Below are 16,271 nucleotides of genomic sequence, written 5' to 3'. Positions count from 1 at the left end.
TGTCCAACACTCTCCCTATAAGACGTAGCTCCAAATCTCTACAAGCATTACCCAACTTAACAAATTGATTTAGGTGCTCCCATCTCTGTGATCATATAGCATCTTGTATGTACTTGTATTATAATCCCTATCATACTTGAATGCAATTATCAGTTTATATGACCTTCATCCTAATTCTACTGTGACAAGGATAGCTACTTATATACTTTTGCACTACCTAGGACGTAATACCCAAAACACAGTAGGTGTTTTTCAAATGTTTGTATCATTGAAGGTATAAAGCTCTCACTGTTATTGAATTCATTTTCTACCATGTATAGCTTTAATGATTTTTAAAGTTTCAGCTAGAGAAACTGCAAGCTTATTTTTAAGTGTTTTGTGCACTTTTAGGTTCTTTTTTTTTTAAAGAATCAAATAAGTTCAGTGCTAATTTATGAGACTGGTCATTTTAGGGGAGTACTGTTTATCACAGTGTTCGATGAAAAACAGTGAATCATTATTTAAGACAATGACTACTTGCACCTTCTTTCATAATCACAAGGGGCTACCAGGGATGATGCATCTTCCTTCTATATTTTATCCTAGTGTAAAAATATGGAAAAGATACACAGATGCCCAGAACCTTTGAAAACAAAAAGAATATTATTGAAACATATCAGTAAGCAGGTGCACTGCATCCTATAGGAGGCTTTGAGACGATGCTAGTTTAGCCAGTGACCTCCCCCTCACCCACCCTGAACACACAAAACATACATAGAGACACACAATAAGGCCTTGAAAGAGATTTCCTCCAATGAAACAATTAATTTTTTAAGTAACGTACAGTTGATTTGAGTCACTGGAGTAACAAAACTGTTTTCATGAATACTCAAAAAATTCAATAATGTAACCTCTAGTAGAGCTTGAAAAGTTCTGAAGGACAAGGCGGTTAGATCAATATTAGTTTATTTCAAATGCTGGGCAGTATGAAGAGCCAAGGCTGATCATCGGATGGATTTTTATTACCTGTCGGAGTGATAAGTCCTGGAGATAAGAGGCCTGGGACTGAATGGGGCAGAAGGCGAGCATTGTCTTGCAACACTCCCAAAGAACGCTTAGGAGGCCTGCCAGGCCTTGAACTGTTGAAAAAGAGACAAAGATCAGGTTAAAACGAACTCTTTGGAAATGCCATCACTTGTTACATTCACCTAAATCTTGTTTAATTGCCAAGAGTGATCAAATTTTATATTAAAGGCTATTTCCATTGATTATTAAAAGACCAATATTTTCCTTTCTAGTAAACTTCCCAACAACGTTATGGCAAACATTAAAACCATAAAAGACTAATTTCTCATTTAGATTCCATTTATAAGCCAGCACTTTGCAATACAGCTTACCTGATGTGAGAAACCCCAAAGTTACACATTACTGTATATAAAATAAATAAATATAGCACAGGGAACTACATTCAATTTCTTGTAATGAGCTGTAATGGAAAAGAACGTGAAACATATATATATATAATATATATGTATCTGTATAACTGAATTGCTCTGCTGTATACCTGAAACTAACATTGTAAATCGACTACACTTCAATACAAAATAAGAATTAAAATAATAATAAATAAATCAATAAAAAGTTGCACCTGATCCCTGTATTAATATATGCTAGTGAGATCTGAGACAGTGACTCATAGAATTATCACCGTATAGAATCTGAGTGATTAAGTCTCTGCCCAGCATGCCAGAGATAAGGGGTAAAAATCTGCTCTGTAGAATAAGACCTGATGTTTATTAGCACTTCCACAGCTGCTGGGAGCCCACAAGGCACAAAGAACCCTCACTCTCAGTAGGTCTTTTTTTTTCCTACCTATTATTAAACCAGGCTGTATAACCAGCAGTGTATTCTCTTGGAGTGACTGTGCTAACAAAACCTGCCACCTTTGCAATCTAGGCTGTCTTTTCTCACAGATTGATTGGTGTTTTTAACTGATGAGTTGAGGCTAAACTTATAACATTAACCTAACTGAGTCTATTTGCACATTCTTCACGCTGGTGTGAGCAGTTAAGAAATTCAAGTTGCAAATGTTAATCCATAAAATAATAAAATAGAAAGTCAGTATCTGGCTTCCATCTTGTACCCTAATACAGTCAGTGTACTGAATGCATCATTTGGAAGCTGTCACCACAATGAAGAGACTTATAAGTCACTGAACATTAGGATCAAGTCATTCTCAAGTCACGCAACATATTTCAAATACGACTTTCTAATGTTGCCTAAGATATCGCTGTTGCTTCTCAGTAGAAATGTAGTTTACAAAGCTGAATAATAGGGATTTTGACAAAATACTGCAAAATACCATATTAAATAACCCAAGCCACGAAAATGTATGAGGTTCAGATAGAGAACATTTCCAAAAATGACTTTCTGTTCACAAAGAAATTTAAGTTAAACCTCACTCTATCAACTTTGCAGTAGCAAAGTGCTCCATCAGTGTAAGACAAACTCTGCTTTTAAATGAAGGCAACCTCTAGCAACCTTACACAGAGGTACCATTACCCAGTTCATTTGTCATACACTGTGCTAGTGTTATTTTCTTTCATTGTACATCAATATTGTATATCAATCTAGCACGAAAGAGTCTGTTTTTCTCATTTAATGTTTCAATTTCATAAACTGACTCTCCTCTCCCTCTTTCTACTAGATTCTGGGCCGTAATTTATTTTATTTAATTCAGGGTTGCTATCCTGTATGCCCTTGCCCTGTTTTATGGCTTCCTAACTCTTGTAAGGAATAGTGATAAGAGAAATATGCCATTTACATCAAATGCCCTAAAGGATCCCAAGATCACTGAACAATGTTAATCAGGTTATATCCAGTCATTAGAAGAAGGTACATTATTTTGTTGAATGATCTTCACCAAATCTATACTTCCTGAGTGCTTCTTTGTGTCTTTCTATTTGTTACAATTCAAGCCTACTGACTTTATTCAAGTCCACCTGATTACTCTTTGTACTCCTTCAACATAAACATTTCAGTGCTGTCTTCATGCTCACAATCACTTTTAGACAGGCTGCCTCCAGAGGAAAGCAGCCTGATGCACCCTTTACTTTCAAGACCTGGTTGTTGACAGTATACTTTAGAGTTTAAACAGTTCTGTTCCAAATTTCTTGGTCAATTTCACGATTTGATGGAGCTCTTTTCCAATAAGCTGGCTCAGGCTCAGGAGGCATTAGATTACAGGCCTCTTAGTCTGGTGGTTGTAACTTAAATTACAAGACTTATAAAATTTGGTCAAATCTCCCACTATCAGATATGTATTGAGGAATTCAGGGCTAATGTCACAAATGGCTTGGTAGTATTTACTATGTATGCTTTAAGCTAAGGGGATCATATTCTCTATCCTAACACTCTTTTCAGTTTATATGATGTTAATATGATTGTGAGGCTCCCCAAAATAAGGTCATGAAGGCAGCACATGTGTCTGTTTTTGTCACTGTATCCTGAGCAATACTCATGGTGTCTAGCACACAGTAAGAGCTAGTAAATGTGTAACTAAATCAGTTACTAAATAATGATCAGAAATATTATTTCACCACTGCTACAGTTTCCAAATATTCCTTAGATTGCTCTATTCTTGATCACCTGAATAGAAAGTCAATTGCATCATTTAATCCTTAGGTAATCATTTTTAAACCTTGGACTCCACAATTATAAGAACTTCAAAAATATGATTTAATCCAATCTAACTATGTACAAGGTTAAAGAAGGGTAGATGCCACTGCCTTATCTCCGACAGGCCCTACAAGCATCAAGGCCACTCAAGGGCTAAAGGTTCCTGGAGTTATACATGTGCAATGACAGTATCACTTATTCAATCATCCAATAAACAAACATGCACTAAGTGCCCATTTAGGGTGTCTGGCACTGAAACTAGGTATCAGGGTCACAGGGGTTAAAATCTAAGCTTGACAAAGGCAAGAGTTTTGGTCTGTTTGTTCACTGATACATGCTTCTGCCTTTGAGGAGCTTAAGGTCTAGTGGTAGAGATGTATTTAATCTGTTATTTAAAATGTATGATTAACTCTTTAGTGGGTCCGACTGTGTGATACATCCTTCCAAACTTGTTTAAACTTATCAGTGAGCAAAATCATATTCAGATGACTTTGTTTATGCTCTTGGAAAGACGACTTGGACCCCTAAAGTAAATTAATTAAGAATCAAGTTTGTTAAAGTGCTTTATGATCAAAAGAACTCCCTACTAATAAAAGATAGGTTTATTCTTACTTTCAGACCTAATGATCCTCTGTAGTAAGACAGTCCTAGCACCAAAGTTTCTGCATCTCTTTTCAAAGAAATCAAGCCTGACAATGTGATGAAAGACCATGGAGGACTCATAGGAAGTTGGGATAGATCATTCTTGATAGATGATCCTACCATACTTCTTATCTGTAAGAGCTTTATTACCATCAGGAAGATATTTACATATTAATCAAGACAAATAAACATGTGGTGATTTAACTAGAAAACTGTTATTTGGATGACAATTTAATCAGCATAGGTTGAAAGGTCCATCATTGCAGCATCCTGTTTCTGCTAAAATATTGATTGCGTTACTGATTTCAGTAAGGCTTTATTTTACAGGGCACAAATAACCATGTAATTACTCTTTAATTGAATGATAATTGCTTGTTGGCAATTATTTGTTTTCAGTTTAATTACGAAGTTATTTGTACTCTGTAAAATAAAGCAGGCCCTTTTTAAAGTTCCCATCCAAATGGCTCCGTGGATATAATATCCATGAACACCACAAATGAAAGTTGTTAAGGTACAAGGCAAACAACCCCCCAAAATAGCAAAACTATTATTAAATAGTTCAGCTAAATCTTTGAGAGCACTGGGTTTGTAAAATCAACATTAGGTGTAACATTTACAGCTGGTTTGGAGGGAAATAATTATACCAAACAATCATGATTTCCCTTCATTCTGTAAACTTCTTTAGAAGACATGAAATAGTAACTTAGCCTCCTGAGATTAAAGAATAAATCAAATCATAATACGCATCAACAATATTTCATTTTTCTGCAGTTGAAGTAGATTACATTAGAGTATTAACTCAAAGTTTATAAACTTTGTAGACTTGGCAGCTCCTTAAGAAGGAAATCCAGTAGGTCTTCTGATGTCAACAAGATATGACACATTCTGTGATATATCTATTCCAATTTGCAATTAAGTAGCTGATATTTTGGTCATTAAGATTATGAAATTTCACTGTTGGAGTTATTTTTATTTCATCTCATCAGCCATTTTTTACATGGATCAAGGAGTAAGTAACTGAGTAAGGTGAGGCATTTTGTTATTTCAAAGAAAAAATGTCTTATGAATAAATTAATCAGTGATGTTATGAACTTTCAAGACATTTAATAAGTCATATGATCATCACATGATTTAGCAAGGAATCACAAGTCATGAAATGACTCATCAATGAAAGCTTGGCTTCCTACTCCTTAAAGAAATGCTCATAGCAGCCTGGGACAAACTGAGCAAATTGCTGAGGATGTAGAGGCAGTTAAGTGTGGTATTAGCAGCAACTTGTAAAGACCACTGCAGCTGGATTCCTGAAGTGGGACCTGTTAGCAATGACCTGGGATTCACTTTTCAGAGCCATCACTGATATTGAAAATCCCCTGGGATTATCCCCAAATGTGTCATTTTTTTCAGTTACATTAGAAACCAAGAAAACCAAGAAAACCAAGAATGACATTCGCTTTGAAGGTATTGTTTACCTAACTGTGAGAGTGCTGCTCTGACTTTCAATATGCTTGTGAAATTAAACAAGAATCTTTTTCTGTCAGAACAATGACTTTTAATTGCATCATGGATTAATAATAATCTCTTAGGTCTGACATTTATTACAACATTTCAAGGATGCCAATGGTAGTTAAACTCTACCTGACCTTTCAGTGTTTATGAAGAGAAACAAACTCTGACCTCACAGCAACCTAAATCCATCTTCTCTCAGTGTTGGCAAACTGATCAGTTGTCTAACTATTGCACTGGATTGTATTCCCAACCAGATCAAAGGCAGCAGTAACCAATTCAGCACCCGGGAAAAAGTCATCCATGCAAAATGGGCAATTAACATTAATCATATATGAAATTGTTCAAGCTGATAACTGGAACCTGGTCACTATGGTAACTCTCATAAAATGGTACTTATGTTAAACTGGGCGTCAATCTGCTCTTGGTTCATGGGAACTTAAAGTGTGGCTCATCGTGTCTCTAGGAGCTATCAAGGAACAAAAAAACACACCAGTGGCAAGATCATTTATATTCCATTACCATTTACTCCCTTTTTCAGTGCTTATAGGCATATCCAAAACTTAAATTTGAATATATTAAAAGCATCAACATCAGCATTCTATCAGAGTTAGGGAAGTTAGGGAAATTATCTTTAATATAAGGGTGTTCAGGGGATGAAGGAAACCCCCCCATGTTAGGGTCATGCATTCAATATCAAGGATCATGTAGAAATAATTAATGTTTTATGCATTAATCTTATAATACTAATCAATTGAATTATTTATAGTTATTATTTTAAATTGTGATATTTAATTCCTTTGCTAATGCTGAATTTCTGTTTTTCCTTCAATAAAAAAATAAATCTGATGTAATAAGACAATTTAAGGGTTGGCTACTCACTTGATAGAAAGTATAAATGTGAAGCTATTTTATACTTCATTTACTTAACTCTGCTCCCTCTTTAAGTTAAATGTGCTCTAGGCCTGGTGTTAGCAACTTTAAACAAGTTTACTCTTTGTCATAAACTGACTGAATTCAAATAAAGGTCTTAGTATAATTAACAAAGATTGTATAACAGAAATGCTGGCATATGACTTGAATTCTTAGTGGCCTCTTTTCGTTCTGCTCATGTAATTCCTATTAACATCAGTAGAATCAACGCACCTTAGTAAATCTCAGAGTAAATCAAATTAAATTGACATTTCCTCTTCTAAAGCGTATCATATCACTGTCAGACACAATGTTTTTAAAATAGAGGCATTCTTGAATTCAAAGAATATGTCACTGTTCAAAAATTTGATATTCAGGGAATGGTTAGAAGTTAACATTCACATTTGGATGCATTCCACTGGCATTGCAAATTCAAAATACACCTCCCCAAATCCCACTCTCCACACCTTCCTTCTCTTGTTTTGTCAGCCTTATAGGCATGCTTTTGGTTGCCAAAACTATAAGCTGCAGGGTAATTTTGATTCTCTCTCGTCTTCTCCTTTCACTTTCAGTCCCCAATATTTTTGCCCCATTGTAATATGAGTTGCAAATTTCCATCACGGTCCTTTCCTATTTCTAACACACTATGTAAGACCCTCATCAATTCATGCCCAAGTTATTTTCAACAGGTTGCTTCATTGCTCCAATCCACTTTACATAAACTGTGCTATGAATTGTAGTGAAATTTAGGTCCCTTTCATTATGTCGTTTTTTGCCCTAGAACCTTCAATACTTTCTGACTGCATACAAAATAAAATCTAAATGTCTTAAGTCTGGTGATCTGCCCCAATATATCTTTCTTCTCTTTTCTCCAATTACTTCTTAAATGAATGTTGCATTCCAGCTGGATGAGTAGATTCACTATCTGCTAAGCTTATTATTTGACCCTAGAAGCTTTTCACTGTGAAATATCTTCAAGGTATTAGGGTTCCTGGGGACAAGTTTTGTGAAGCTCCACTGCTTTGGGAAGGCTTCAGTATAACCTGCTATAAATGCTGCTGAAAGGCCAGTGCCTTTTATTTTGCATCATCATACAAGCTTTCTTTAAGATTATCACAAAGGGAACTTCAGAACCAATATTAAAGGAGCATGTCACAACTAGCCAAAATATGATTTTTCATGTCTGGCAAATGAAGTCCCATTGGTAAATGTCCATCTGTGAATAACCCCATGATGATCTCAATAATCAACATTTCATGTTTGTATGTCAATCAGGAAATGCAGGAGTACGGTGTTAATATCACAACTCAGGAGGGCTTAGGAAGTTGAATAAGATTTTTAAGAAGCTGATCACTACTAACCTGACTACATCAGTCTCTATGGTTAGGGATATAACCTGGAAGCACACCTGCAGTTGATAAATACAGAAGCCAATTTGCTTGCTGATTTAAAATCTTTTCAAAATTTTGCTCGACATGGATAAATATTAACAACTCACATTAAAACAAAACTACTTTAAATAATCTTAGATATTCAGTATGGTGCAGTGGGAAGCACTAGGAGTTAAGCCTGAGTCTAATTCCAGTTGTGGTAGACAGAATTCCAAAACTCTCTTCCATCCCAAGGTTTCCAACCCTAATTGCTAGAACTGTAAATGTAATGAGATATTAGGTTATATTACATGGCAAAGGGGATTTTGCAGATGTGGTTAAAGTACCTAATCAGTTGACTCTAAGTTAATTAAAAAAGAGATTATCTAAGTGGATCCAATCTAATTACATGAACATTTTAAAAATGAAGACGAAATCAGAGAACATAGCATTACCAGTTTGAAGATGGAGAGGACTGTGTGTCAAGGAATGCAGGTAGCTTCCAGAAGCCAAGAGCAACCCTAGGCTTGGTTGCAAGGAAACCAAGGAAGGAAGCCAGCAAGGAAACAGGTATACAAGTCTTACAATGGAAATGAACTAGATTCTGCCAACAACTAAAAGGGTGAGCAGATTCTACCCCAGAGCCTCCAGATGAGAGTACACCCTGACCGACATCTCAATTTCAGTCTTGTAAGACTGTGAACACAGACAAACCTCTCCAGACTTCTGGCATATAGAACTGTAAGACAATAAATGGGTGTTTTAAATTGCTAAATTTGAAGTAATTGGTGGCACAACAACAGAAAACTAATATACCAGTGTTGCCATTATTAAGCTGTGTGACCTCAGACAAAATACATGACTACTCTAAATGTATTATCTCAGTTAAGATTAGAGATGTAAATTAAATAATCTATGAATTTGATCATTAGAAACATGTTACATTTCTGGTCAAAAGCAGATAATTAATTCATTAACTTCAAGGTATACATAGTTTTCTACTTTATTGTACATCTATTTTAGCTTATATTTTAAGTTGTTGGATGGGGTCTATGGAAAATTACTCAAAAAAGAGCAAAATATATGTATAATATCATAACAGTATACTCACCTGATAATTTGTGTAGATAATTAGTCAATATATATAAACATCAGTTTGAAAAGCTAAAAGTGATATGAAACTTAAAAGGAAGGAAATTGTGACAAATGTTCTAATATAGATGAACCTTGAGGACATTACAATCAGTTAAATAAGGCACTCACAAAAAGACAAATGCTATATGATTCCACTTATATGAGGTACCTAGAGTAATTAAACTCAGAAACAGAAATTAGAAATGTCTTTGCCAGAGGATGGGAGGAAGGGGAAATAGGAGTTATTTTTCAATGGATATAGAGTTTCAGTTTTGCAAGGTCAAAAAGTTCTGGAGATGTGCTGCACAGCAATGTGAAAATAGTCAACATGACTGAACTATACACTTAAAATGGCATAGATGGTACATTTTATATTACATGTATTTTACCAAAATTTTTATGTAAGTAAATAAATTAACTGGTTAAGAGGATACATTTTGTTATATGCCTTTTATACCATTTTTAAACTGCTATATAAATGTAACAGATGTTAATATGCTTGCAGTTATTGAGTTAAATTTCCACTGAAATCATTCTGAATGCCAAAAAAAAATGTCTAGCAAGAGAAATATACCCTGTAGTTTACATATTAGAAAAGTCATTTTCTCATCCTAATGCTACTCCTGAAAGGATTATCAACTCTGCTAACCATCTCCTACCACATACTTAATTTAGGTCACGAGAACTCCTTACTTGTAAGGCAAAATTCAAGAGTACAACCTTTACATTTTAATTTCACAATTCTAATTTTTCTAGAGGTAACTTTAATACATGTTTATGCACCAATTTCATTCTCATTTTTTCTTCTCTATTCCTTACTTTGACAGGAAAACATTCTTAGGTGTTTCTCCCCTCAAAAAACTTTGCCCCCTTATTTCTTTCTTGCTTTGAAATAATAAAGACAATTTTCATCAAGGATGGAATAGTTCCTAGCTGTTGACTAGGAAATAGAGAACTAAATTTTCATTTTCTTTGTTGCTGATTGTGGCATAATCATGTATAAGTTGCTAAACTTTAGTAAATAGACATGAAGATCTTTCAGGTGGCTGTGGCAGTAGACAGATACATAAGGTTCCTTGCCCTCCCTCACTTTGATTTTGAAGTCAAGTAAACTTGGGTAGATTCGAATATCACAGGTAAAACAACACAGTGCAGCCTCCATGCAGATTAACACACGTTTCTAAAAAGTCATTTTTCTTCCTAAATCATGGTTTCCATGAGGCAGCACAATTCAATAGGCCAGCAAGGGACTGTGAGCTCAGAAACTGATTAAATATTTTGGTGCAATTGATTCAGTTTGTGACCCTGAGAAGCTCAACCTCTCTAAGCCTCAGTTTCAGCATCTGCTAAATGGGTACCAAAATAATTTGATTCAGGGAATTGTGAAGAATTGGAAATTCCTCTAATATCCTCCACAATAAAATAGTGAGCAAGAAGAGAAATGAAACAGCCAATGTGTGGGCAACTTTGAGCAGAATTTTCTAATTTAAATTGATTCTTACTTTATATAGTCATGGTGTGGTGCACTATACAATTACGTTGATAATATTTTTATAGGGGTATCCCTGAAGCTGGTTTTAGTTTCTTTTTTAACTGTACAAAGTTAAAAACACTATCACTTTCAGCATTCAATTCTCAAAATATCCTTTTACTTCACTGTCTTCAAGTAAACAAACTTACCAAATCTGGTGAAGATTATTTTCCTATTTCCTTCCAGGTTCTCCTCATCCAATATGAATAAACTCTTCCCACAAAAGAGAACCCTCTCCAGAAAACACGGTATTGTCCCCTGTACCTATAATTTACGTCTTTTCATTGACTATAGAAAAAAATAAAACCAAGGCAATTTGCATATTTAAGAGTCTACTTTTTAATGTTCCTTCATAAGTCCATTTGACTCCCACTAGAATGTTTTACCACTTTCGGAAGCGAAATGAAATCAATAGCAACCGTGGTTAATGTGGGTCTCTACTTCAGGTGAGAATTTCTTTGATAATATTGATGACAAATTGATCTCATAGCTCTTCCTAGCAACAAGACAAGGTTGCAAAAAGGGCAGTGTGATCCAGGTCCTTAAAACTGACTTCTAACTAATGTAAAATAAGCTTGAAACCAAACTTCACTAGTTTATCCGTAAGAAAGTTTTTTTTTTTATCCCTTAACTGAGATACTGGGGATTGAACTCAGAACCTTGTTCATGCCAAGCATATGCTCTACCACTGAGTTCTACCCACCCTCCTAAGTTAACTTTAGATTCTAACCCTATACAGGCCTGTAAGAGTGGGATACATCATTGTGGATATGTTTCTGATGGCTAAACCCACGGCACAGTTCAAGATCAGAAAAATGGCTGACAGCGCTCAAAATGGAACCCATAGCTGTACTGTGAGAAAATGGATATATACGCACTCTTCTGTTCACTGTTTAACACTTGAAAGCACAAAATTTATCCCCAAATATAAGGAGAGAAAGGAAGTAAAACAACATTAGAAACCTTTTCAAAGCTGACATGAAGGAACTGTATTTATAAATGAGAAATTAAAGTGAATATTTATTCTAGGGAGTTTTCTTTTTGTCTCTTATTTCATGCCTTATCCAGTCCATTACTCTTATATTAATACCATTCTCATTATTGTTCTAGAAAATACTTTTAGTGACAGAATTTCACAGTGTATGTATTCATTGTCTTTGGACTTTCTCTTTCGGGGGATTATTTATTTTCTGCTTTGAGAGAATGCTATTTTCTGGCACAGCAGGCCAGACAGTAACAAATATGCTATTAAATAACACCCCCTCAAGGCAGGAGGATAGAGACAGAAGTAAACTTTTATATCTTAAAATTAAATGTGTTTCCAAAAAAAAAAATGTTTCATCACTGATAACTTCTACTACAAATTCAACTAACAGGTTTCTATTACATAATTGCTAAACATAATTTAAAGCTTGCTCTAAGCACTAGAAACCTGTTGAGTGTTTCTCCTTTTTGAGAAAGAAATAATATTTATCAATGTCAAAACCATGGAAGATTTAAAATTCTTAAACACTTTTGGCAATTTAACCCCATCAGTGGGATGTACTGAGGGCAATGTAACATCCACCTCAGAAAAGAGCTGGTGATGACCTCACTCTAACCCTCTTTCCATCTTCAGAACAGCAAGGCATTTCCCACATTTAAGCATCATATGAATGTCAATTAAGTTCATCTCAGCACTATGGTAAAGGTAGCAGCTTGGCCCACTCTGCCTGTTAAAAAAAAATTCAATGTAAATAGAATATAGCTACTTGTCTAGACTCTAAACTTCTTGTTGATAGGGGCTATATGTTATTGCATCAGTATTGCTTGAGTGTGCTGAACATAATTCTTGGTACAAAGTAAACATCAAGAAGGAAGGAAGGAAGGAAGGAAGGAAGGAAGGAAGGAAGGGAATTATTTTTCATGTTTTATCAGGATACTTTGTACTGTGCTATTTGCGCACTTTTATGAGTTTCCTTTGGAGCTTTGGAGATAAAAGTAAGGGCCAAATATATTGAGTTTCTCCTAAATTCTCCCAGAACTGGTTTAAAACACCAAAAAATTAACAGGTGGCAGAGTTATCAATTAGTGCAACAGAGGGGGATTCACACTGATTTTTTTTGTGTGATCTGCACTTTTAAAACAAAACATTTTTGAACATCGGCAGGATATAAAAATTGAAAAATATTTTCCTTTAGTTGCCTATTTAGATGAAAGGATTGATTTTGCTGCCAAATGCACTTGGTTAGAAAAGCCAACCACAAGTTTCACTTGCAACTTGGGAAGCAAGGTCAGCAAGGTAACACGGTTTCTATTTAATTCTCAATTTACATTAAGCCACAGGAAAATTAATCATTCCAAATAAGCTTCAAAGTAACAGTGAGGAAGGAAGGGGTTTTGCATTTTCCTAAACCCTTGCTGAGATGCTATTGTATCCTTTATCTTCCTGTCTTCCAGAAAGTTCGTGGTTGTGTTTAACTTAAACTATTCATTTACCCTTCAGATATAGCATATTATGAGATGCTTCTCAATGACTATTAGCTGCTAAAGAGTACAAACTGTCTGACAGCTTCCTTTAAATTCTTGCAGTTACAGGAGCATTTCACAAACCCATCTTCACAACTGCACACATTATAATTTACACATTAAATACAACAGGGTTTCACCTTAGGCCTGTGGCCAAGAATAATCATTTTAAATCTTTTTATCCTTTAGTAAAAAGATAATTATAAATGTGAAAGTGGCAGCAAAGGAAAGGTGTTAAGAAAGCATTTAAAATAATCTCCTCCATTTGAATACAAGCAGGCAGATTAAGAAGAGAATTAGAAGGGGGCGGCAAATCAATTTTGGGGGTGAGAGGTAACGTGTCAAATGCAAAGCATGACATATTCAACTGAAGGTGTGATAGAGTTGTCTAATCGTCCCAAGGACAACCAGCCTGCCTTTGTGCTGGAAGGACAGGAAAACTCACAAACATTCCTTCTTGGAATTAATTGGTAAAAAGCCAGCAATGAAATATACATGCAAAAGGTTACTTACTGTTTGTACTTCCCATGAGCTGGGGCTATCTAACAATTCAGCAACTATATTTTGCTTGAAGAGAAATAATATGCTCTTTTAATTTGTCTTTTGTTACAACCCGAATGCATGTAGTCTAATCTTGGCTTCTCTTCCTCCACACTACAGGTGCATCCCTTTTGCTAATTAAACATTAACATTGTGCAATTGTTGGTGCTCTAAAATTGGTGGTTAATCACCTCTGACTAAGAGTACTACAGAAAGTCTAAGTGTTCCAAATAAATTGCAATGAATACAAGATGTTTCCGTCCTCTGAAACATTACACTGGATGTTCATAGTTTATTTTTCAAGATTTCTACTTTAAATGGCATTGTTTTCTTTACAATTTCATTCCTTGAAGGAGTGAATGGTAGTGTGGGATATAAATAAAGGATGTTCCTAAAGGAAGTATGTCATTATTTAGGACCTCAAGTCAAAGACATGGGGATTTTGCTCAAATATTGCTACTTGTAATGTTGGGAAATTCCTTTTCTTTTGTTTTTTTTAATCAGTCCTGAAAAGTACTGATTAATGTTAAAATTTACATCCTCCTATAAGCAAGCATCTATTACTCAAACTGATGCTTTTAATGTACGGAGAAACAGTCATCTACTTCCAAAGCAATGGATATTGGGTTTAAAGAGAATACATACAAAATCATGAAATTCAGAAGTCAAATGTACGTATCAGTGAGTGTGTAGGTACATAAACTGAAACATAGGACCTGAGTGAGAGAAAAAGACCCTGAATTAGATCTCCTGTCATTTGTGCTCTGAAAGCAGTGATGTGCTACAATCAACCTCTACCAGCTTGCAAACACCAATTGTGTGCAACAATCCTTAACTTCACACTGAGGATCTCAAGTTGGTAGCTTGAAACAGGCCATGCTGGGAGTATTCACACCATGGAAATCAGCAAATATCACAAATCAGGGCTCCACTCTCACTCTAACCCCGAGCCAGTTGTTCCAACATTCATCAGCCCACAATTGTCTGAAAAGAAGGCACTGTGGTTATGTTTTCTAAATCAAATAATTCTTCATCTGAACTGACCATTTTCATTGTTGACATAATTGAAGATAAAAACATGTATCTGCAATGAAAAAATCATGAAGAATCACAGTGTAAAGTATCTGAGTAATCTTGGGTGAGTCACTTAACCCCTGGACACCATTCCTCTACATTTGTAAGCTGAAGATGTCAACTTAAATGCCTTCTTCTAGTCCTATGTTTAATAGTATAGAATCTTTGTCATAATACCAAGAAGCATTCACTTGCCTCTATATAGGCCAATTTTTCCTGTCTTTCTATGAGGGGAGATAGCAGTCAGGTGGCTTATGGCGAATTCAATAGCAATTCCTACCTTTTGGAGTCTCAGTTGTTTTTTTTCAATTTGATTTTCCTACATTATGAAGAATTCTTTTCTGTGCATTAACTATCCACAAAGGCAAATGGGTAGCACACTAAACCAATTGCACTCTGAGTAACAATACCCTTACTTCCAGTTAATTTACTTCAAAATTGTTTTTATAATCTGGGTAGGAGATTAAGTCTCCTTTTACTAATCTCCTTTTCCTAAAACTAGAGATCGTCATTCTAAGTAAAGTAAGCCAGAAAGAGAAAGAAAAATACCATATGATATCACTCATATGTGGAATCTAAAACAAAGAAAAAAAAGAGGACAGAGGACACTAATGAACTCATGTACAAAACAGAAACAGACTCGCAGAGTTAGTAAACAATCTTATGGTTACCAGGGGAAAGGGGATGGAAAGGGATAAATTTGGAAGTTTGAGTTTGCAAATGTTCACCACTATATATAAAAATAGATTTTAAAATACAAATTCATTCTGTATAGCACAGGGAACTATATTCAATATCTTGTAATAAACTTTAATGAAAAAGAATATAAAAATAAATCTATGTATGCATATGCATGACTGAGACATTGTGCTGTACACCATAAATTGACACATTACAAGTGACTATAATTCAATTTTTAAAAAAAAGAGAGATAAGCTGCCTACGTATACACTGGCAGTTAATGTACAATGTTACTAGATAAGATTTTTGATATTATGCAAACATTGAAAATGCTGATCATCTTTTAAAACTCTAAGTAGATATCATCAAGGGCATAGAAAGGAAGTAAGTTATCAGCCTTTATAACCAGAAATAAATATTTATAAGTAATATGTAAATCAAAATTTACTAGATTGGGAGTGACAAAGACAATGACTAATTGATTTAATATTTCAGAATCTGGGATTATACACTTTTGAGAGAAACGCTATTCAACAAGCAGGCAAAAGCAAACACTCAAGTGCTAAAGAGAAAATATTGGCATATGAATAAATTGGTTTAGGCCATCTCCATATATACTGGTAATTCATGATAATTTATGGGAAATGATAACTATAAAACAGGTATGATTCCTACTTAAAAATTCAAAGTGAAAACATAAAGTCAAAGAGGACTGACTG

The 16,271-nt window shown here is 34.9% G+C and overlaps 1 protein-coding gene across 2 annotated transcripts in view; it reads right to left on the bottom strand.

Moving 5' to 3' along the window:
• Positions 1–887: 887 nt before the first annotated feature.
• LOC102509544 (dachshund homolog 2) overlaps positions 888–16,271 on the bottom strand; it is a 211,267-nt gene continuing 195,883 nt past the window's right edge. Inside the window, exon 2 of one of the 2 annotated variants that reach the window (XM_006191198.3) lies at positions 888–1,118. In XM_006191198.3, coding sequence (XP_006191260.3) covers positions 950–1,118 — 169 coding nt within the window. In that variant the 3' untranslated portion in view covers positions 888–949. The remainder of the gene's footprint in view (positions 1,119–16,271) is intronic. The other variant, XM_032474619.1, reaches the window with a different exon arrangement.

Source organism: Camelus ferus, chromosome X (genome assembly GCF_009834535.1).
Source record: "Camelus ferus isolate YT-003-E chromosome X, BCGSAC_Cfer_1.0, whole genome shotgun sequence".
Taxonomy (NCBI): domain Eukaryota; kingdom Metazoa; phylum Chordata; class Mammalia; order Artiodactyla; family Camelidae; genus Camelus; species Camelus ferus.
Note: the sequence above shows the minus strand (reverse complement) of the source record. Positions and strands in the feature narration are given on the sequence as shown.